The following is a 25,829-nucleotide window of genomic DNA, read 5'->3' on the forward strand; positions in this document are numbered from 1 at the left end:
CTGAAGGTTAAGGAACCTCACTACATTTATTGTACATTAAAAAAAAGGATAAAATTGTGATACTTTTTTTAGGGAATTAACTAAATTCAATAAATTTAAAGAGGGTAGCATATATATATTTATACAGCAGACCCCCGTTATAACGCGGTTTGCTTTACGCTGTCACAGATCGCTATAACGCTCTTTTACAGATTGAATTTTTGGCATATTTAAACGAAATCATTTCATTTGTTGGAGTCGATAGCTTGAAAATGAATAGCAAAACAGCATTAAAACGTTTTCCACACCGACATGAGAAATTTTCCCACGCTCAGTGAAATTTTCTCGCGCGCTAATTTAATTGCAGTACAGTGACTTGTTACGTAGTTCCGAGATCAACATTTTAAAAAATGATCAAATATATTGCTTGTAATATTTGCGTTATATGCATTTATCCGAAGTCTACTCATCACTCAGTATCGTATTAGACATCGTGCGAAACGGACAGTTTACTTGAACATTGTATCGTAATTAATGCAACCAACGCAGTTACATTTTCGAAGAGTTAATAATGGCCGATAAGAATGAAAAAGCAACAACATCTGAGCGCAATACGAAGACTATAAATGTAAGGAAAAAGACTGAATTTGAAAATTAAATTAGACGTTTTGAAACGAATCGATTCGGGTCAAAGACAAGCGAATGTGTGTGCCATAATTTAGGACTTGCAAGTTTAACTGTAAGAACAATGTAAAAAAAAAATAATAAAGAATTAATTTTAGCAGCAGGAAAGATAACTGTTCCACTGCAAGCAACTAGGGCTAGGCTGGCTATTAGGATTGAAATGGAAAGACTTTAACTAATTTTATTGAAGATAATATCCAATGCAGAATTCGGTTAATATTATTAAAAGAGAGAGAGATTAGCCAATATAATGATCTGAAGAAAACTCACCCAAAAAAAAAAAAAAAAATGTGGAATTATTTAAAACTAGTAAGGGCTGGTTGAATAGATTTAAAATCCAAGGAGAAGCCGCAAGTGCAGATTAAGGAGCCGAAACTTTCAAAAAAGAACTTGTTAAAATTATTGAAGAGGGGTATTATGTATTATACTTCTCAACAAAGTTTTTAACATAGATGAAGCAGGACTTTTGTGGAAACGAATGCCTAAAAGAAGTTTCATATTGAAAGAAAAAAAAAAAAAACATGCCAGGTAAAGAAGAAAAAAACATGCCAGGTTTCAAAGTGGCGAAGGATCGGTTGACTTTATTGTTGAGTGGTAACGCTGCGGGGGATTTAAAATTAATACCCCTTTTAGCTTATTTGGAAGAGGGCCAAAGTTCAACCCAAAATCGACACATTTTTCTTGATTAAATTCATCAATTAAATTAAATCAATTTAGATCAATTAAATTCATGATTTTAATTGGAATTTTATGTTTAATTTTGATACGTAAGTAGTTACTACAAAATTATATACGTATGTAATGCAGAATATTTTATATGTACAAATATTTGAATATTAAATATTTTGACCGACATTTGTGCATCTTTTCACTACCGTTTATTCTTGATTAGGAAATATCCTATGGCACCAACCGCAACTCAAAAATACATATGTTACCTTATGGGAATGTGGCACTCGCTTAGCGCGGATTCACTTAGCGCTCTGTTATTACGGAACCAATTATCAGCGTTAAGCGGGGGTCACCTGTATATATGAATTTTTAATATTAATTTATGAATTTTTTTCATGTAAATTTATATTAACTGTTCATTATGAATGTTCTATACAAAATGTAAGTTTTGTATTCTTGGTCTTCATTAAGGACTTACTGTGGTTAAGTTTTACCCACATACCTAATTATTATAGTCCATAGGTCTCGGAGGGAGGGAGGGATGCTTCAAATCTCGGCATTCAGAATTAGTTCATTGCGACTCAGTATATTTGACTTTATGGAGAAACTGTGAATTGTCATATTGTCAAGTTCAGTTATGTTTAGGATGGCAAAAATCCAAGATATTCATTAAGTTTAAACATTACTCTCCTCATCCAACTGAAAGAAGGTTGGGTCATAAACAGTTGCTTCTTTTGCCACGTTCATAACAGACTACACTACAAAACAATCACACATAACCTTATGTAGATATAACAAAAAAATTGAAATAAAAATTTAGTTTTGAAAAAAAATTAAAAACATTTTTTACCCACTGGTGGGGTCCAGCACCTTAAAATGGCAATTTTTTGTAAAATGTAAAATTCATATGTTGCAGCTGTTAACAGCATAACCCTGAAAGGGTTATTGGTGGGCCATCTAACAACAAAAAAATTTGCATTAAAAGACTGGTGGGATCTGCACTACCTGGTGTTGTGCAAGAAAAGAAAGGTCTTCCAAAAGAAGACCTGTCTTTTCTTGCAGTATCAGTAGAATACACAAATAAAGAATAAAATGGTGGGGGGGGGGGAGTGCAGTTTGTTAATATAGAACCACAGACTCCTTGTTAGCAATCCACTTTCTGTCTGGATGGGAGCCCATTGTCAGCATGACCTCTACTGTATTATGTTACTGACCCAAGAAATTTCTGGGGTGAAAATTCCTGATGATGAGGAAGGCAAACTCCTGTTCACAGAGAGAGAGAGAGTTGTGGGCTGGATCCAGTTATTTCTGGTGTAGACAAATAGGAGTGAATGTTATCACAAGTTTGAAAAGGGCTAGCCATTCTGTTTTGATGGTAACTTTGCTGATGTGGCAGTTGATTATAGAAAAGGGAAGTCTTGGATAAAAAATATTTCCATACATTCCAAATTGAGAAAAAATCAGGAGATCTGAATATTGGAAGAGTGACTTTCAGCATGTCTAAAAATATATAAATTCATACACCGACCATTGAATAAAATTTAATATGACTACAATCTTTACACAAAAATATTTACAATAAACTATTGCGGAATGCTAAAAACTGTAATAAAAGATCATTTACAATACTCTGCAACCCACATATTCGAAGTCTTTCTTCATGAGCACGCCCTTTTGCCGATCTCACCAGGCGAGTTACCCGTCTTTGCACCCTTTCAAGAAGCTTGATGTCTTTCTTTAGGTGCAGTCTCCATACTTGACCACAGTATTCCAAGTGTGGTCCAACATAAGCCTTATATAATGGGATTATCACGACCCTATCTCTACTTGCAAAAGTTCGATAGATCATCGATAGGACACCATGGGTCTTCCTTGCAACCTGTTTACAATGCTCAGAGAATTTCATGTCTGACCGTATCGTAACACCCAAGTCCCTTTCCTCCAGTACTGGGTTTAGATGAACTCCACCAAGTGAATAAGTTATTTTGGGATTACTGTTTCCGTACACTTTGTTGAATTAAAGCATAGCTGCCATTTTTCTGACTATTCCTGAAGTCTATCTAGGTCTCTCTGAAGAAGCTCAGCTTGACAGTGATCATTAACTACTCTGCCAATTTTAACATCATCTACAAATTTAGACATCATGCCCTCTATCCCTTCATCAATGTCGTTTATGAAAATTAAAAACAACAGTGGTCCTAGCTGATCCTTGGGGAACCCCCTTCTTACATCAACCCAATCTGGGGAATAGCCATTTATCACAACCCTCTGCCTCCTGCCCTGAAGCCATCCTTCTATCCATCTAAGGATTTTCCCAGTGATTCCAACCTTATAAAGCAACCGCTCATATGGGACTGAATCAAAAGCTTTGCTGAATAATATCGAAATTATTCCCTAAATCCAGTTCGTGAGTGACCCTTTCGAAATAGCGAACCAGATTTGTTAAACATGATTTTCCCTTTACAAAACCATGCTGAGTATCCTTGAGAATTTCAATTTGATCCAAATGATCCTGAATTCCACCCTTGATCATTGCCTCCAATCAATTAGAGGCAAATTTAAATCACCCATAATAAGGCATTGACGCTTACTTGCCCATTCCATTTGCATGTAGAGGCTTTTGTCATAATCTTCACAATCACCTGGCCTGTAGATTACTCCTACTCGCATTATACCTTTGTTTTCAACTATCTCACACCATACAGACTCTATACTAGCATGTGAAATGTCTGAATCCAGGAAAGCTATCGTTGCACTCAGGCTGCTTCTGATAAGAAGCATTACCCCACCACCCTTTCTATCTACCCTATCCTTCCTAAATACATTATACAAGCCGTACTTAAACTCATCATCCCCAATTTACGGGTGGCACCACGTTTCTGTAAGCCCTATTATGTCCACGTTACTTGTTTTAACCAGCAGTTCGAATTCGCTCATTTTATTGACGACACTTCTAACGTTACTGTATAAACAATTAAAACTTACTGTTCTTGTATATTTAACAACCCTTGAAGTTTTTTAGGCTCTCTTCCCTGATATTAGCTACCTGCTCACGTGAAACATTTCTGCCCCCGGAACATCTAGATAATACGTCCAGTTGGGGTAACAGATACAAACTCTTAAGGTATGTGCAAGAGTTACTTTGACCAATATTATCGGATAAACGTGTGTCAGTATTACCCACATCCCCCCTAACTAGCAGTTTCCCTGAACCTTTAAGGTATCCTCAATAATACTGGCAAAAACTTTTGCACCACGTTTGTTTAAGTGTATCCCATCTCTACAAAACAAATTCCTTTTACCTACAAGTGTGGGCCATGCTGATAGAAATTTCCCTCCTGAAGCCTTGCAGATTCCTTCAAGTCTTGAGTTAATCCACAAGGCTCTTAACATATAATCCCTCCTATTGTGTCTGGGCAGAATTGCAGACACATAGACATTATGGCCTAGCTCGCGACATTTCCTCAGCATGGTCCTGTATTTTTCCAACAAATCGTCAGATCGTGTATGTTTAATATCATTAGTCCCCATATGAATAATAATATTCTCTTTACCCCTTTTAAAATCTGACAATCTGTTGGTGACATCATCAATAGTTGCTCCCGGCAGATATACCCTGGTTCTACTCCACCTATTCTTATTACAAAAAATATTCCCCGTTTCCCTGACAATGGAGTCTCCTAATAAAACAATGTCCTTTTCCACTTGGTTTTTCTGTTTTGAGGCCCAAATCGGGTGTGCATCACTTGGTAGATTGCTGGAGTCTTGAGTCCCTGACGAGCTCCCAGATGCATTATTCTCGAGGGCAAGCACCTGTTTTTTCAGTGACTTAAATTGTTCCATCAGTGCACCAAATTGTAATTTAAGATCGGTGCACTCCTTACATCGATCACAAAGAAAAGAATCCCCAGGTGAGGTAGGATTAGTCACCAGGTCGACCTTGGAAAACATTCCACAGGTTCCACAACGGATTAAATCATTACTCACCCATAAATCACCATCGGCTATTTCTGTGTGAGTCACGATACCCTGTGACGTGTTTAAAGCAGATCTCGTAACTACCATTATAAAGTTAAATAAATATCAATGAAAGTTAACTTTAAAAAATTATATCTATAATATTATTAAAATCAAACTGTTACAGGAAAACCTATAACAAAATAATCCAACAATATCTAAATAAATCAAATATTTAAAAGCACTATCCAAAAGTAAACCACTTAACTGAGGAACCCTGACTAAGCGCATCCACTCACCTCAAATGCCAACACTGAACTGACAGAATCATCCACAGAAGCTCTCCTGCACTATTCACAGTCTCTTCTTTTCTGCCCTCATCTCTGCAGTCAGTTGCCCAGAATAGCCCAAAAGAAGACCTGTCTTTTCTTGCAGTATTTTTGTAAGTTGTGTACAATTCATCTCTCCTATTTTAAATTATTTCGTGATTTTTTTTTTTTTTTTTAATATAAAAAAAGTAATTTACTGTTTTTCAATTAAGTATGCTTTACATGTATAAAGTGAGGCTAATGTCAGTTTACCAAGATGAAATACAGTTTACTGAAAACAGGTTAAACACTTCATTTGCATGTTGTAAATAACATCATGTAAATATAATATTAGTATTACTAAAGTAATGTGGACATTAAATTTACTTTGAGATTTAAATTGTACAAAGTTGACATATGACTCAATAAGTTGACATGACTCGTCCTGTGTTCTACCAACGTATTTCATCCACTTGGTTCACATTTGTATATGGAAAGATATTTGAAAGAACTATATATTTTATTTCTGAAATTTTACTCGTTTTGTTAATAACAATTTGGTATATCATAATAAATAAGTGTTTTTTGCTGTTATTACTTGACATTCAATTTTCTAAGAAAATTAGAACATTGTGGTCCTTGCCTGTTCTGTGTTTTTTTTTTTTTTTTTCTCTCTCTCTCTCTCCTTCTCCCTCTTCACTGTTCTCACTTCTGTGAAAATTTTTAATCATTCTCTCTTTAAAATCAGAAGTTTAATTAATTCTGATTTCCAGTTTAGAAGAACTTTTAGCCGACTATTTCTTTTAATTAGCAATATTTTAAGAATATCATCTATACTGGGCTTTCACAGTACATGTTTCTGACTTGTTTTTGTAAAAATCCACTTCTTTTTTTCTTGTTTAGTGCTTTTAATTGATTTTTTATTTTAGTTAAAAAAGCTCTTTAATAGTCAAAACTGATTTCATCTTGTAATAGCTGTAAGCATTTTACAGTGTTTATATATATATATATACACACACACACATATATATACACACACTGCACTTGTCATCACATGATCTGCCTTTAATCTGAGGCTGTGTCATTATTTGAGTTTGAGGTGTTCCACCATGATCAATTGAGCAGAATTGGACTTGATTCTTGTAGAATTTCCCCAAAACGTAAATGTCTAAATATTACTGGCTCTGTAAGGAGTATATCATTTGAATTTAATTGATGTTATCTTTTGTTTTCAACTTCCTGTCAATGTTTGGAGTGTCAATTTCTTTGATAAAGAAATGAAAATGAATGAAGGAAACTCTAATGACATAGGATCTATTTTAAATAACCCACTTGTAGATCGAGGCATTGTATATAGCTGTGGAGACAACAAAATGGGCCAGTGTGGAAATGGATCTCAAAATACTGCACTAAGTATCCCAACCAGAGTAAGTTATGCTTTTGAGGTACATCCCTTATCTGATTTTTATAAAAAGATAAAATAATATATATATAGAATTTGTGAACAATATCTAATATTCATTTCATCAGAACACTGGACCCTGTTAGGAGATATTTCAAGTCTGTGGTTTTATTAAATCGGCACTGGTGTACTAGTGACTGAAACATCATACATAATTTATTTATATTTATCATGAAAGGTGGCTCCAAAAAAACTTTTTACCTTTTTTTTTTTTCCTTCGTAGACACCAATGGAAAACCAGTATTAATCTATTTAACCCTGTGTGTGTGTGTGTGTGTGTGTGTGTGTGTGTGTGTGTGTGTGTGTGTGTGTGTGTGTAGAAATTAAAGGAAAAGAAAGGTGTCACCAATGATGGTGGAAATAATATAAAATAAAAGTACTAAAAACATGAAATAACGAATTTTAGATGTAAAAGGACAAAAGCCAAAAATTTTAAAACTTAAGGGGATAAATTTAGATGCCACCAGAGACTAGCTGAAGATTCATGTGCGAGTGAAATATCACAAATTTCAATAATAATAATATAAAAAAAATGCTAAAAATTGCACGAATCCAAATGTAGTGGGAATGGAGATGGTAGAAGCAAGTAGAATGTACCATGGAAAGGTTACACTAGTTAACTTCACTCACTCCAAGCTTAGTATTTATACATACTTCAATAAATTTTATATTCAATTGCAGTTTGCACTCTTTATTCTTCTTATGTTAGAGTAATTGGTTTTAGTTTTCATTATGGTATTTTAGAAGTATAAAAGTTGTAGCCGTTAAAATAAATTGCATTGGTTCTTGGTTTCCTGTTTTTTGAAATGCTACTTGTCAGTTATGGATCTAGCAGCTTTCTGTAGAAGATATTTTAATGACTGACAATCTTTTTCATCTTTCATTTTCTTTTCATACTACTAGATTATTATTGTGACGCTTTACGTTTTTAGACTCTTGTTCACTTTCATGTTTTGCAGATCTATCATCTTTGTAGCCAGAATTATTTATTTACTTATTTTATTATTATTATTATTATCATTTTGGCATTATTAAATTTTCTAAATTATTCTTTCCATGGTATATTGGTATATTCTTCTTGCTTTTGTCATATCCATTCACACTGTTTTCGAATCATTTTTAGCTTATGGTTTTACTGTTTAAATTGTGGGATATTTCATTCTCTCTCAGACCTTTTTGGCATTTAAAATTTCATTATTTCATGGTTTCTCAATTTCCAATATTTAAATTATTGGTTATATTTTCTCTTTCTTTTAATGTGGTTGTATTAGTAGTAGTAGTAGTAGAGGCATATGATGCAAGAAAGTAAGCTTAGGTAACATCAGCCAAAAAAAAAAAAAAAAAAACCATTTCACACATCCATTCCCTCTAAACGTTTGACCAGTTCCTCCTTGAATTTATTTAAGCTGTCAGCTTCCACAACAACAGACGATGGAAGTTTGTTCCGGCAATCAAATACCCACTGGCTTAAGACAAATTTCCGCACATCTATTCTATAACTGTCTTTCCTCAATTTGAATTTATGCCTCCTCAGGTTCGTAATCTGAAAAATAGGAAGAATCCCATCAGAATTGAGCCTGCTCAACCCATTCAAGGCCTTATACACCTCAATCAGATCACCTCACAGGTGCCTAGTCTCCAGACGCTGCAATTTGCAGAACTTAAGCCTTTCTTGGTAAGACCACTTATGTTTTTCATCGTCATGTCAAATAAATTATAAAGCTGTTAAACTTTTCCAGTAATTGCTGCCATCTCTTATCTGAGTTCCTAAGTAATTGTAAACACAGTTTGTAATAGATTTCAGCATGAAAATATATTTTAAAATTGGTGGAGAAGGTTGAAGAGATCGTGGTAATCCCTTGTTGTGTCTTTTTTATCTGTATTCTCTGAATTGAGATCCAGAAGCTGATGAAATTGAATAAAATGGTATATAAATAGATTGTGGATATCACAAAATTAAGTTAACTAAAAATGTGTTATTTAACAGATTTTTTTATGATTATTTCTGAAATTCTTTTCCAGGTTTTTTTTTTTTAATTCCAATTTCTCTTATGATATATTTCACTGTAATATTGGACAACCAAGTCAAAAATAAGAACAAAAATTGATATTTTAATGCATTTTATACAAATTTTCATTTTTATGAATTTGTTAAATTTCATGGGAAGAAACACACTGTGCATTTCATATAACTCACTTCTGAAATGGTAATGCAGCGTGTTATGAAAATTGACAAAAGATGAATATATTTTTGAAAACATCATGTTCCAAAAAAAAAAAAAAAAAAGTTCCAATGTAAATTTGTGCATATTACTGAAATATATGACATAAAGCAGTGGTGTCCAACCTACGGCCTGAGGGCTGGATATGGTCTGTGAGTAATTTTTATATGGCCCCCACAGCCATGAAAATGGCTATTTTGTTCGGATCAACATATGTTTGCAAGAAAATTTTTTCACGCATGAAATCAAATAAATATTTAAAAGAGAAAATAACAGATGAGCAATTTCATTCCGTAATGAGAATTGCAAATTTTCAACCTAATTTTGAACAGTTATCTAAAAATATCGAGCCTTGATTATCTCATTAAATGTTAAGTTTTGTTCAGTAAATGTTATTGTGTATTGTACTTAAAAAAATTTTCAAATTGTTTAAATTTTATGTATATCATTATATTTATTTATTCACCTTAATATTGAAAAGCAGTGATCCTTTTCAGGTTGTAAATTTTCTAAAGTGAGCATCTAAAAGCAAAAGTAAGCTTTTTTTTTTTTTTTTTAAAAGAAAGAAGAAAGATTTTTTAAAAAAAACGTAAGTCATATTTTTATAATTTTAATAAAGTCTAAAAAATAAATCACTGACCTAGATTTGTTGCACATGAGTGTTGGAAATTTGCATTTTTTATATATAGCCTGAAAATAAAAACTATAGCATGAAAATAGAAACTTCTTTACATGTAACAAGGTATGAATATGACCCCTGTATGGGAAAAGGTTGGACACCACTGGCATAAAGAATTGAATTTTCTGTCACAGAACTTAGCAGATGTGGGAAATTTTGCAAGTTTTATTTTCAGTATTTGAAAACTTTTAGTGGACATTGTTGCAAAAATGGTCTAAAGTGACCATTACCTCAGTAAGAATTTCTTTATTGTTGTTGATCACAGCAGATTAAATTTTTTCTTTAGTTTGTCAGCTATTTTTGGTTTCTTCTGTAAGTATTCTCCTTAAGCTGTACATATAAGAAATAATCAAGCAGGTTTGAATCTACAAAATAAGTACTATCCATACCTAAAACATCAATCCAGGAAATTGATTTAGGAGAACATGAACACAACATAGGAATATCCAGTACCAAATTTTCTATGTGTAAGTTTCATGTTGTTTAAAAAATGTTTCTTTAAATCAACTCTCTAACTTGGAGAAAGAGGAGGAATTGTTCTTCATGAATATTCAGTAGAGGTCAGTGGAAAATATATTGTTAAAAATTCCTTGAACACACTGCACTGTTCATTTCTGTGAATGTAACAGTGTATGAATCTTTTTATGTCCAGAATGTTTCTAAATTTTCCCCCTGCATCATCCTCACATGCCTATTATAGGTGAGTGATAAAATTATTCCTTACAAGAGGTGTAATAGGGTTTTCATTGGCCCATAAATGCATTTACTGCCAATGGCATGCCCATGGAGTAAGAAATGGGATTAATTTGTAAACCAGATATATATCAAAAGTACTGTATGATTTTCTTTCAAAAATTACTAAAATGATTGATAAAAAAGTCAACTCATTTGTTTTACTCGTATGTGACAGGGGCTTGCTGTAAAAGAAAGATAAAGGTAAACTGCAGCCATCATCAACCCACTGCAGGATAGAAGCCTTCTCAACGATTCATGTTAATGGAAATGGACCATAATCTGCCACGCTGATCCAGTGTGGGTTGGCAGATCTGGGTGGCATACTGTCTCAAAGGGCCCAATGCTGTTCTGCTGTTTACCACATAGTATTACATGTTATGGGTGTCAGGTACAGAACATAGCCATTTCTTTGTTTCCTTTTTTATTGTTTTGAAAATGTTGAAATATAGGCTATCAAAATTTGATCCCTGTTTTTTGTTAATGGAAGGTTGCGGAAGAGCTTAATAAAAAAAGCTTCCTTAAAGATTCTTTTGTAGTTTTGATCCTTTGTGAGTACAGATCTGTCTTTGAATTCCAAGAGAGCGCCACATTGGAAGGCATTATTCCTGTGTTCTTTGAGTCTTGACTGAAGATGCCTATAGGATTCTCCAATGTATACATCTCCATAGTTGCACCTTATGTGGTATATTGGCCCGCTTGGATTATTTTCTGGTAATTTGAGCTTTTGTTTAAGGAAAGATGAGCTGCCGAAGAAGGTGGCTACTCTTTGTATTCTGGCTGCTTTTGCTATATTTTGCTGATGCCTGGGACATGTGGGATACATATATGCGGGAAATCTTTTGTTTTTCTTCTGGATTCATCGATGGGTATTATAATCACTACCTGTGAGAAAAAAAGGGTGGATAAGTTGAATGTCCACCATGGTTTTTTTTTTTTTTTTTTTGTGTGTGATTAAAAATGGCACTGCTTAGACATTCTCCCACATGAAATAAAAGCAAGCCAACCAAAACCAGGCATCAGGGGAAGGAATCTAAAGGTAGACTGACAAGAGGAAAAGGTGAACAGAAACTTGGGAAGATCTTTGTTTAGGAAAAGTGTTAACAAATGGTGTCTTGCTCAGACTTTTAAGGGAAGATCTTGGGGTTGTGAAATAGCAAGACACTGAATGTAGCTTGTAGAAAAATGTGGTTTAGTCAAAGCTTATTGGTAAATTTTCTGTGAAAACAGCAACTTGGTTATAACTCATATCTAGATTTTTGATTATCCATCCACCACAAAGTTAAGAACACAAAAACTATGTCACATGAAAGGCTGACTTGTACTGAAATGACGCATAAATTGGGAAAGACAGGTCAACAGTAAGAACAGATATATTTATTTTTTTGATTGATGAAGTTGCAGAATATAAATAATAATAAAGGTATCTGTAGCCACTGTCAATCCACTGCAGGGTTGAGACCTCCTCAACAATTTATGTTGAGGGATTGGACCATAATTGCCACGCTGGTCCAGTCTTTAGTTCAGCTGGTCTGTATTCGGCAGTCAGGGGCTTATACCCCAGTCCTCTCAAAGAGTGTTTGCTATTGCACTCACGCTCCTGACCACTCGGCTATGGAGGCCTCTTGCAAAATATAGATATATACAGGTATGAAAATTCTACTGGCCCATATAGGATAGCTTCAGTAACATTAGTGATGACTCTAAACAGATAGCTGAGGAGTAAAATGTTTTTTTTTTTTTTTTTGCATCAATGTTCACGTGAGTGTTCTTTCAAACTTGACAGTACTACTAGTCCAGATAACAGGTATTGGGAATTGAGCTTAGACAAATGTGTGGTCACTGAATGATATGACAAGAGGATTTGAGAAGGATGAATATGAAAAGGGCATGCCATGTGGACACTAATGGCAATAGATAAAACTTTATGTAAAAAAAATATGTATATATTGAACAACAGAATGAAATAAATATGTCTAAAAAATGCTGTTATAGAAATGCCAAGTCATGTACGTCCTTGTATACTCTTACTCTAATACAAAATCCAACTTAACAATGTGTGATTTTAGGGCTATATCACACACCTAAAATGTGCACACTGCTGAAATTTCTGTAACCTAACTTTTTAGCTTGATAAATTCTACTTAAAATAATTTATATGTTTTTCTAATATTTCATCATCTTAACAATAATTCTTTGAGAAATACTATAGTGTCTTCTCAGTGTGTCTGAATGGTATTAACAGTTCAAAGACAGACGTGAGGATGTTCACAATGACTCAAGAAATGGGCATCCGTCAACCTCTTGAAATGAGGACCAGGTTATAAAAGTTTTTTGGAAATTGTGCCATCGTCTGACCCTCAGAATGGTGGCTATGAGTAAGAAGACAATTTGTCAAATTCTGCATGAAGATTTGGGGAAAGGAAGGTCTGTGCAAAATTTGTGCTGTGCAGCCTCACGGATGAGCAGAAGCACTGAATCGTGTGAAGACTTCATCCAGACTTGTCAAGATAATCCTAATTTCCTGGAGATGAGTGTCGATTGTTTCAGTATGACCCAGAGATGAAGCATCAGAGCATGCAGTGGACCTCAAAATCATCACCAAATCCCAAAACATTTTGTTTAAAGAAGTCCAGGATCAAGACTGCTGATCACGTTTTTCGACAAACAGGCTGTGATTCACAAGGAATTTGTACCTGAAGGGGAGAGAGTCAATGCTGCATTCTATATACAGGTGCTTCAATGACCATTGAAGTGCATTTCCCAGCTGAGGCCGCAATTTTGAGAGAAAGGCAGATGGTTCTTGTTGCATGGCAATGCCATTGCTCGTTCTGCACTTATTGTATATTTCTGACAAAACATGACATTGTACAAATCAACCATCCACCCTACTCTCCCAATCTAACACCAGCAGACTTCTTCCCCTTTCCCAGGATGAAAACTGCCATCAAAGAAATGGGATTTCGGGATGTTTAAGACATAAAGAAAAATGCAAATGCCAAACTGAACATCATCTATTTGGATGCCTTCACTGACTTTTCATAAATTTTAGAATGATGTAATAAGTTCATTCAGTCAGGTGGTGATACTTTGAATGAAAATAAAATCAGTTTTGACCTCATTTGTGTTCTTTTTATTGCACAAGTCCGGGAACTTTATTGCCACACTTCATATGCCTCTATATTTGCATTGGAAGTCACTTTATGCACACACTGTGCCCTTGATCAGCCTAAAAATTTGATTTCACTTTTGAAATAGCAGCCGTTATAAGTACAGAAAGACTATATGACAATAACGCAGAAGTCAACACAAGGCAAAGTATAGGAAAGGGACAGGTAGACAGACAGTGTGACTATGCATTCAGTATGCATGCCATTATCAACTTCATGAAATGTTATATCAATTTTTACATTTCTTTTTACGTGCTGCATGTTGGTCTTATGCTTATTTATTTGCAAATGTTTGATCACATCTGCATATAGTACACAAAGTAAACATATTTCTTTGGTATCTTACTGCAGCACAGTTAAGAAAAAACAGTGGATAAATAAAAAAATAACTTTTTTTTTTTTATTAATAAATAAAAAAATAACTTTATCACTTTCAGAAAGTTGCCGTATTCCTCGTCAATATCTTGGTCCTGAACAGTCTGCAGAAGCTCAAACTTGTTCTTAAGGTCCAGTACATACTGCTTTTTCTCCTCTTCTGTTATCTCAAAGACCTTCATATTATTTACTGAAGTCAGTTTTTTTCTTTCTTTTCTTACATATATATCAAGTGTGCATCTTACCATTCTGTGATCACTTCCAACATTTACCTTGTTCGGGATGGTAACATCATTCACAACATATCTTCTGTTAGTGCGGATGAAGTCAATTTCATTATTTGTTAACACATTGGGCTATTCATGTCCACTTTATGTTCACCCTTTTCTTGAAAAAATTGTTCCTTACTGACATTCCTTGAGATTCTGCAAATTCCACAAGCTTGCCTCTTTCATTTCTTTCACCAATTCCAGAATTTCCTATAGTTCTCCTTTCCGCACTGTTTTGTCTCTTTCCACCCATAGCATCGAAGTCCCCCATAATGTAGTGGGGTTTTCTGCTCATCTTGAAGACTCAATTTCGGCGTACATTTCTTCAACCTCTTCATCATCGTGGCTTGATGTTGGTGCATAAATCATGATAACCTTTAGCTTGTACCTCTTAGAAATCCTGAGTAGTAGTCTTGACACTCCTGGTGATGTACTTTTAAATTCCATAAAGATATAAAAAATTTTATGGACCAGAAAGCCAACTCCACCTTCGCTTCTTTCACTGTTTCCATTGGTGTACAGCAGATTTCCACTTGATAAACTTATAAGTGATTCATTTCTTCTTGTTTCAGCCAAACCGATGATATTCCAATTCATATTTTCTAATTCTTTTTCCACCTCTAATATCCTATCTTCACCAATATAAGAAAGTAATATTCCAGATTATCTTTATACAACCCAACTGAATTTGTTCAGTAAATTTTTATTAAGAATTTCAGTGCAATATTTCAACAAAATCTTTTCAGCAAAAAGAATGTTGCTATATGCATCAAGTGACACAGGTACCCTATTACTGGTGCAAGTAACAGGGTGCCTGTTACTTGCCCCAATAAAAAAACGCCTAAAAGAAATATAACACGTGTTTACATTACACGAATTCGATCATACACGATTTATAAATAGGGGAACGATATCTTATATAACACGAACCGAATTCGCTTATGCACGATTCGCCTTTGTGTTTATAAGATATGGCAGTCGAACGCAGAATCACCCCAACCAAACGCAACACGATAGGAATGAAGAGAAGATTCTGAAAATGTATTTATGTTTCTTATATCAGTGAAGGGGAAACACATTTCACCATAATAACGTAAAAACCCACACAATTCCAGCTATCGGTATTATCGCAAATGCAATTAGATCGAGTTTACTACCAGTTTATAACAGATTCCACTAGCAGGAATGCAACTGGAAATTGTTTTTATTGTGCTATTGTCCTAGAAATGTGCTTTAGTAAAATGTGAGGTGTTAATAGTGTATCTCTGCCTTTACGGTGTTGTTTATTCAGTTGCTACACACACGCAGCTTTGTTTATGTGTATCAAGCATGCCTCCTCGTTTTGTAATTTTGCTTTATTTAGATACTTATTAGCTAGTATATACTGCATAGTAAAATCTGGGTAAAGCATTGTGTTGTTATACTCTTATCTCTTACTTCATGCAATAATTTTAAATTAAATTTAGGCCAAATCATACCTGAATCAAGAGTAATAAAGCAAAATGCCCAAAGTAGAAGGGATGCTTTGGCTTGGGAGAGAGAATCAAAAGCAGTTCTTTTGTGTTTTCTTCTTGTCATCTTTTTGCTGAGTTATCCATAGCGAGAGTGGAAATCTTTGTGAGCTTAAATTGTAGTGTGAGGAGCTTAAGTCAAATTTACTGTTCTGATAGGCTTATATGAGGGCTTGAAGAATAGGGTTAACACCATCAAAGAAATAAAAAAAAGAGGGACCTGTCAGAACCCTGGAGACTACATGTTCGCAACACATTATGACAGGAAGCAGTTTTTGTTCTTGATTTTATTGTCAGGAAATATATTTTGTATATAGGGTAAATGGGATGGGATCAGGGGCAAGAGTTGACGTTGTGCAGCTATTATCTTTTAAAGCCATAAAAGGTTATATGAGTTGTACACATTGGAATAATGATATTAAGAGTAGATCTGTTTGTTTGTTTGTTTGTTATTTGGTTTTTAGGAGCATTAGCAACTAAGGCCATATTGCTCGGGGGATATGTGGTGGGTATTCCCTCCGTATTTGGTGGTCACGGGCTTGAACTCCGGTCTAATCAAGAAGCGTGTGCTATGCACTGCTGCTCCTGCCCACCTGGCTACGGAGGCACCAGTAGAAGATCTGAGGATTTTCTTAAGGCAACAGGGCAATATTGAGAAAAGGTTACAGGTTAGGATTAAATTTGAAAGTGTCTGAAATTCTGCCCAGACATGATAGGATATCACAGGTGGCATGGTTAGATCCTTATCACTCAATTCAGTCTTGGCAAGTTGTACTGGGATGGGATACACTTAAATAGAAGGAGTGCAAGAATATTTGCTAGTTATTCAGCAATATTAATTGGATTGGAAAACTGCTAGCTTAGGAGAATGCACAGACTAATGGGCTAATAGCAGCCACAGGCAGAGATGTAAATGATTCTTGTTCTGCTTCTATTGGGACATGCAGCATGGAAAATAATGTTTTGGGGATAAATCCTGCTGGGGGTTCTCATGTAACAAGCAATACATGGGCTCTGTCAGGATTACTGAGAGTAAAAAGTGGTGTGTATATACTTACTTGTACACTAAGTACCCTTTAAGTTGTCAAACTCAGACATTGTAGAGATAACAGAACGTAGTCCATTGGTCATTGAGAATTTGCATGAGTCAGGTTGTATTCTTCTTTCAAATATAAGATTGAATTTATGACATAAATTATTTTTAGCGTTCATTAAGAATATATAATAAACTACAACAATGTTTAGAGTAGTGGTCTAAATATTGTAATGCTAACTTTCTGAATGAAGCTTAGTAATTTAAAGAAAATTTTGTTGAAAAGAAATCTCACAAAGCATTTGATACCATACACTTTTTATCCTTAAAAATTTTTCACCAACTTTTTTTTAGATATCTTTTAAAGGACGGCCAATTACTAAAATTTCATGTGGAGCTGAATTCAGCATGATTGTTGACGTTAGAGGGAACTTATTTTCATTTGGCTGTCCAGAATATGGACAACTAGGTATGTGGTTTCTATTCATGATTAAAAAAAAATTTATATATATATATTAAAAATGATGGTTATAAGTGAACAGCCCTTTTAGGTAAATACTGAATTTTTGTGCTTATTGTTATTTCTTTCTAAGGGTTAAACTGAAATAATTCTGATTTCCTATGTATTTGGGAGAGATGGATTATCACAGGTAGTATGTGATTCAAAGAATGTAAATATGGAATCACTGTGGTGAACTACTGAGATCATACTAATTAATTCTATGTTAAATTCTGTATTATTGGTTACTTTTTAAAATAAACTTGCTCTCTCTTTCTTCCTCCAGTGATATACCTGTGCTGGTATTTTATTGGCACAGGCCTGTGAAATCTGGAAATAAAACAGTTACAGTGTACTTGTATTCCTTTCCATACTCATTAGCAACAAATTTTTTTTTTAATAATTGCATTGTGATGTTTAATATATATTTATATTTTTATTTTTTTTATTTTTTCTCGTATTTTGAGGGGATTTGTCATATTGGCTGCATTTTTTGTACCAATTTCATATGCTTTGTTTTTTTTTTCTTTTTTTTTTTTTTTTAATCATTTATTATATGTTAAAAAATTTTCTTTTCAGTAGCAAACCCACTATACTGTGGGTTTGCTACTGAAAAGAAAAACATTGTGAGCAGGGCTGAGAGAGAAGGTATTTCTGTTTAGGGCAGTTATTTGAAATTTTAACTTTTGAATAACTTTCCTCCTTCTCTACTAACTATATGATATGAATTTACACCATTAAACATCTAGTGGGCACCCTAACATACTTGTATACACTAGAAAAAAGGAAAAACTTAAAAAAATTTAAACATATATTTGAATTATGCTAGTGTGAATTTTAGTATTCCTCCAGTATAGTATTTGCTCGGTCTGCATCATTTATTATTTTTTTATAATGTAAAAGTATAGCTGTAAAAAATTGTTTGCTGGTGTATGTTTGTGTAGAAGTGCACTGCATGCTCATTCCTGTGCTTCTTTTCCATAGAGTTTTGGTTAACCTTTGATGTTGTCATTTTCACAATCCTGAGATTTGGCCATAGAGTTTTGGTTAACCTTTTATGTTGTAATTTTCACAATCCTGAGATTTGGCCATAAATTTATTATTTATATAGTGCATTAGTATTGATGCCATATTGTGCATTTATATCTGTACAAGTCTCTCTCTCTCTCTCTCTCTCTCTCTCTCTCTCTCTCTCTGTCTGTCTGTGGGTTTCTTTTGCCTGTTGTGTAAGCTGAAAAACCCACAGTGACTCACAGGGAAACTCTACTTATATTAAGTAAAAAAAAAAAAAAAGGTATTCCAAAATAAAAAGGAGGGGTTCAAGTATAGTGAAAACAATTATGTATCCTATAAGGATAGACAGGTCTTAATTATAATTTAATTTTAAGGAGGGTGGGACACAAACTTATTAGTATTAGTAATAATTGGCAAATGATGCAGGAAAGCAAGCTTATACATCGGTAAAAAGAAAAGAAGAAGAGGACGATGACACTTCCCATTTTACCTGTCCATCTATTTAACAGTATGTCTAGTTCTTCCTTGAAATTGATGTTTATGCCCACTTCTGTGTGTAGTCTGAGCAAGAAGGATTCCATCACCATTGAGCTTGCTTAATCCATTCAAAGCCTTAAACACCTAAATCAGATCACTGCACAGGTGCCTGGTCTTCATGCTTTGGTTTGCAAAACTGAAAGTATTTCAGGTAAGGGTATCCATTCCAATTGACCCATATCCTTCCTACCTAAAATGAGGCCTCCAGATCTGTATGCAGTTTTTTTTTTTTTTTCCTTTCATGAAAACTCCAAACAGAAAAGGTATTAGTAATATGTAGTACCATGTGTGGGTTTAAAGTTGAGAAGTTGAAAGGAGATACTTGTGGACTTGAATTTCTCTAGATTGCAATTTTCAGGAAATACATGAGAAGGAAGGTTTTTTCAGAAAATGGAAGTAGAAGGCATAAACGAATAAGAAAAAAGGTTGATTTGATTCTGTGAGTTTGAAGTTGGACAGTAAAACGATGCTGACTGGTTGCAGCATGTGTGAACTAGTTTGGAAGAGAGAGAGAAGGGGATTATAGAATTCAATTCTGAAGAAGAGTGCCCATGGAAGTATCTATAGAAAAGGCATGCAGCAGAAACAGAACCTCTGTGAGACAGGGAGCATGGAGACTTTGTAAAAACCATTCAAATGTTCTCTTTTAAATGGTCTCTAGGGGCCTGAGAGAGGTTTTTGGGGCACTGCTTCAGATGTATTAGTATTAATAGCAGCAAATGATGCAAAAAACCAAGCTTATACAACATCAGCCAAAAAAAAATCGATTCCACCTGCCTATCCACTTTCACAACAACATGTGGAAGCTTGTTCCAGCAATCAATCACTCATTGGCTAGACAAACTTCCACACATCTATTCTGCAACCATCTTTCCTCAGTTTGAATTTATGCCCCCTCATGTGTGTAGTAGTCTGAACAAGAGGAAGAATCCCATCAGCATTGAGTTTGCTCAAGCCATTCAAAGCCTTAAACACGTTGATCAGATCACTTTGAAGGTGCCTAGTCTCCAGACGTGCAATTTGCAGAGCTGAAGTCTTTCTTGGTAAGAGCACCCCTTTGTTGCCCTTCTCTGTATTCATTCCAGCAGCTCTGTATCCTTCCTAAAATAAGGCCTCCAGACCTGAATGCAGTACTCAATATGTGGCCAGTGTTTCCCAAACATTTTTTGCATTATTTTTCAAAAAATAACCATGGATCCTCATATTAGATCTCTTAAATATGGGATGTCCGGATGATGGGTATCCAAAATTGAAAATTTATATCTCAGAACCGATTTATTATATGTTTACAGTCTACTTTTTTCAGGCTGGCACAAAAAATAACTGAATAATAAACTTTCACTATTTGAGTATAAAATCATTCATACCTCATAGGTCACTGGTGTGAAGAATGGTGTCGTTTTTTCATCTCACAAAATCCTCTAAAGTTGGGAGTGATTGTAGACAACTGGATTCTCATGTTGGATACGACATCCAGTCTGTAACAGTATTTAGATTTTGTTTTAAAAAATAAGTAAAATTCAAAGTAGCATTACAGAAATTATCCACAGATTCCCTAGGAACTGTTTGTAGACCCCCCAAGGAATCTGCAGGGCACAGCTTGGCAACAACTGCCTTATACAATGGGATAATCACTTCCTTATCCCTGCTAGAAAAATTCCTATATATCATTGACAAAACCCCTTGAGCTCTCTTAGCAGCCTGTCTGCACTGCACTGCCTCAGAGAACTTCATATCTGACTGCATAGTTACCCCCAGGCCTTTTTCCTTTTCATTATTCTGAGTGTAGTATCACACATTTGGTACATTGCTCTGGAATTATTGCTACCATATGCAATACCTTGCATTTGTCAGTATTAAACTTCATTTGCCATTTCTCAGCCCATCTGGCAAATTTTTCTAGATCTTGGTGCAGCAGTATACTTTCAGTGTAATTTGCCACCCTGCCAACCTTTGTATCATCTTCAAACTTAGACTTTAAGCCTGATATGCCTTCATCAATAACATTAATAAAAAAAAAAATAATGGTTGTCCCAGTGCTGAACTATATGGGACTCCACTAATAACATTAGTCCAAGAAGAGCAGTGTTCATTGATAACCACTCTGTCTTCTTCACACTCAATTATCCCTTTATCTATAGCAGCAACTTGCCCTTAATGCTATGCTGCTCCAATTTGTACAGCAGTCCTTTATATGCAACTGTATCAAAAGCAATAAAAGCATGTGGAACAGTATTCCATGGTAGAGGAGATATGAGATTTGTACAGAGTAAATAAGAAGAAATGTAATGCCAAGAACAAAAGAGAAACCTCAGTTTTTATATGTAGAGGAAACAGTATTTGTGATGTGCTTATACCAAGGGGGATTAAAAGTCAGAGTAATTCCTAATAGACATATGTGGTCTTATCTAGAAATCAGAATGTTATTGAAGATAAGCATAGAAACAGAAGAATCCTTTTTTGCAAAATATAAGACAAGACTGAGTTTTTCTTTCAGAAGGATTGAAATTAAGTAATTTCCCTTCGCCTCATCGAGAATTACCTGGAGATTGGCATTTAAGGAATTAATAGTGGATATTTCAGAAGTTGAAATATCCACTATTAATTCCAATTTGAGGAATCTTACCCTGTTTGTGCAGGGTAAGATTCCTCAAACTGGAAAGTGGAACGCAGTGTCACGAAAATGATATATAGGATTTCTAGTCAATGGAAGAAAATCATTAATATACAAGAAATACAAAAAGAGTAGGAGAAAGCATTGAACCTTGGGGAACCGCAGCATTAGTGGAGAAGTTAAAAAAACAGAGTGCTACCATTAGTGAGCAGTCAGAAAGAAATTTGCGTATCCAATTACTGAAAAGAGTTGGCAGTCCATAAGACGGAAACTTATTTAGAAGACCTTTATGCCAAATACAATCAAAAGCCTGATATTTTAAGAGCAACTACTTGAATTTCACCAAACATTTCCATTGAATTTCTCCATAGATTGGTAGCATAATATATATTACCAGTGAATCAATACTGATCCCTGTTGGCAATCATTGATCGTGTAAGGTTTCTAGGTAGTTTACAAGTTGGTGGTTAATGGATTTCTCCATTACTTTAGAAAGATTAGAAGTACAATGGGACAATAATTTGGTGGGAGAGATTTGCCACACTTTTTAGGAAGTGGTTGGATTTGAGCAAATTTCCAAGCAGAAGGGAAAAACACCATGTAAAAAAGGTGGTGACAGAATGGGAGTAAGGGCAGTCAGATTTTGAGAATTAGTGGAGAAATACCATCAGGACCTGGAGTTTTCTTATCACCAAAATTGTTAAATTCTTCTGACATCCCTTTGATGGAGGACCACATGAGGCAGTGGGTGGAGTGTAATGGAAATGGTAGGATATTGTTTATCAAGATTGTCAGTACAATAGTTAGAAGAAAAGTATGTATGATGCTAGTAAGTCAGCTTTATCTTTAGCTGAGGTGATAGTAGAGATAGGCAAAAGCTGCAGCCAATAGCTTTGGGAAGAGACCAGAACCTCAACTACCATTTGGACAAGAAGCAAGCTTCTATCCTTAGCCTGTTCAAAATCTAGTTTGTACTGATTAATAACTGCTTTACAATTGTTGTAGGCAGAAAATGAACCTAGAGATTGGGTGCAACCCAATTACCATGTGCAACATTCTTATCTTAAACAGCCTTAGCACATTTATTGTAAAACCAAGTTTTAGATCAAGGACAAGATTTTAAAGTAGAGCGTGGAATAAAGGATTTCATCCTTACAAGAATAATTTCACTGACATGATCTGAGCAGATATTGGAAGATTTAAAACAGTAATCACAACCAATGAAAAGAAGAATAGAAATCTTGCAGATCATCCCATTTTGCATTATTTTAATGCCGAACAACACAAGGTGAGAGTGACCACAAGAGGAAGGCTCCATTGGAAGAGACCATCACCAATTTGTGATCCAAGTTGCCTAGAGGACCAGTCACCTCAAAGTGGTATTCTGGAATGTAAATTTACAATCGATGCAAGGGCATTAGTAATTTCAAAATCCTCAGCATCTCGACCAGCTGGATCCATGTGACTAGAAAACAGAAGCCAGCTGGTGTTGTGAATATTAAAATCACTGAACTGTGACCTGAAATAAATTCCATCAGTGTTTTAGAATCCCAGGTAGCAAACTCAGCTTGTCATACTGGAGAGAATGTCTGTGACAGCCTCAAGGATCACCCCCCCTCTCTCTCTCTCTCTCTCTCTCTCTCTCTCTCTCTCTCTCTCTGCTGGCAAACTTCCTGTATACCATTGACAAAACCCTGTGATGAGCTGTCCTGGCAGCCTGTCTGGACTGCTCAGAGAACTGCATATCTGCCTGCACAGTCACCTGCGCCCCCCCCCCTCCCCAGGTATTTTTCATTCTCCACTTTCCCGAGTGGAGAATGATATCACATGGTTGGTATTATTCTGAGCTTACTGCTGCCCACTTGAAATACTTTGCATTTGTTGATATTAAGCTTTAACTGTCACTTCTCAGCTCATCTGCCTAATTTTCCTAGATCTTGTTGCAGTAGCATGCCCCAATTACTGTGATTAACCACCCTGCCAACCTCTGTGCCATCTTCAAACTTAGACATTAAGTCTAATATTGTCCTTCATTAATATCATTAATAAATATAGAAAACAACAAAGGACCCACCAGTGAACCTTAGGGGACCTCACTAATAATATTAGTCCAAGAAGAGCAGTGCCCATTCATAACCACTCTCTGTGTTCTTCCACTCAACCAACTTTTTATTCATAGCAGTAGCTAGTCTTGATGCCACACTGCAACAATTGATATAGCAGTCTTTTATGTGCATCATTATCAAAAACCTTTCTGAAATCTATCATGTCAAAATTATTTTTTTGCATCCAGTTCCTTTGTTATTCATGGTATCCATCAGATTGGTCAGACAAGATTTCCCCGTAACAAATCCATGCTGTAATGTAGTATAACTGTATTCTTGTCTGGATGGTCCTGCATTACTTCTTTAAACAGTGACTATTGTTTTCCCTGGAACAGAAGTCAAGCCAACAGGTCTATAATTACTCATGTCGCCCTTTGATCTGTCTTTATAAATTGGAAATACATTTGCACATCACCATCCGTAGGGATGTCATATAATCATTGTTAAAGGTTTGCTTACCTCTTTTGCTGCTTCTCTTAATACAATTGTATACATACTACCAACCTTTCAGGTTTTTTTTTGTGGTTAGCTTCAACAAGTTTTCGTCCACTTTGCTCTCAGTTATTGCAAAATCATTCAGCTCCCTGGTATTATTTGATACACTTCTGGCATCCTTAAAAAATTCCTTCTGAGTGAATGTACAATGTGATTCATCCCCTCCCATCTCTAGTGTTTACATGAGTAAAGAGGTCTTTGCTGCTTTTCTTTATATTCTTTGTCAAACATCTCATAATATGCCTTAGCTTGCTAACTCCTTTGTAACTTGATTGTAGACTAGTTTATATGCATCCCATGCATTTTTCTTCTCTGCCACACATCTCATCAGTTCATCTCACATCCTTTTAGGCTTAACCCTTGAACAGTATCTTTTAGTTAGCATATAAAGCCTAGTAGCTTTTACAATGGCATCCCTGAATGCTTCCCATTTAGAATGTGATGTTGTAAACTTCTTCTGTTAGTCACACTCCACAGAAATTAAAAACAGTCTGAGAGCATTGTAGTCACCTTTATAAAAGCAAAAGCTAATGTGAAAGCAATACACTGTGATCGCTGCCATCCAGTGGGTCCTTTTATCTGCCGATTTTTAATTCGGGATGGATCGCTGTTGATAATCAGATGAAGAATATTGCTGTCTCTTGTTGTCTCTCTAACATGCTAATGTAGAAAACAGTCATCTAATAAATCCATAAAATTTTGCTACTGTGTGCATGGCCAACTCACAGGGTCCACTCAATATCTGGAATGTTAATTTCCCCCATTATTAAGACATTCTGTTGATTTACTAGCCCACTATATCTCTGCAGTTGTTTGTTATACTCATCACAATCATTTAGGCCTATGACACACTCCTACTTTCATTTTTGTTTTCCCAATACTTATGTCACACCACACTGACTCAACCTTGCACTAATCACCTATGCCACTGGACACTTCCTGCCTTTGTTTTATGTTTGTTAACTAAGAGTTGAGAATAATCCCTCTCCTGCCCTTTGTGTGCACACATACGAAAATTCTAAATCCCATATATCTGAGTGACACCATGTCTGTATTTGATGACTTGGCCAGTACTTGAGATTCATAAAATCTTTTACTGTGCTCATAGCATTATTATAAATGCAAGTGTACATGCAGCTGGAACAGTGATAAACATGCAATTGATAATAATAGCTGAAGAAACAGGAATACAGCTGCCTGTTGTTGTTTATTGATACAGGTTGGAAATGTGTATAGAAAAAAGGTGTATGTGGAGGGAAAGAAAACATTGTAAAATCCAACAATATAAATTTTAATTTGATTCTCCACTATTTTTTGCATGAAAGTCATCAATAAAATGGAACTGTCATAATGTTCATGGAAATTTATACAAACCATTAAAAGCAAATAAAGAAACAATTTAAAATCAAAAATTAGAAAAGGAGTTGTTGTTGTTATTTGGTTTTTAGGAGTATTAGCAACTAAGGCCATATTGCTCCAGTGATATGCAGTGGTCATTCCCTGACCTTTTCG

At 35.1% G+C, this 25,829-nt stretch overlaps 1 protein-coding gene across 1 annotated transcript in view; it reads left to right on the forward strand.

The window, feature by feature from the left end:
• The window catches only part of LOC150089757 (protein RCC2 homolog), a 236,311-nt gene that overhangs the window by 100,160 nt on the left and 110,322 nt on the right, over positions 1–25,829 (forward strand). The window contains exons 5-6 of the mRNA XM_090368784.1: positions 6,939–7,027; positions 17,408–17,522. Coding sequence (XP_090224910.1) covers positions 6,939–7,027; positions 17,408–17,522 — 204 coding nt within the window. The remainder of the gene's footprint in view (positions 1–6,938; positions 7,028–17,407; positions 17,523–25,829) is intronic.

Source organism: Mastigoproctus giganteus, chromosome 2 (assembly GCF_048544385.1).
Source record: "Mastigoproctus giganteus isolate SK-2022 chromosome 2, ASM4854438v1, whole genome shotgun sequence".
NCBI classification, from domain to species: Eukaryota; Metazoa; Arthropoda; class Arachnida; order Uropygi; family Thelyphonidae; genus Mastigoproctus; species Mastigoproctus giganteus.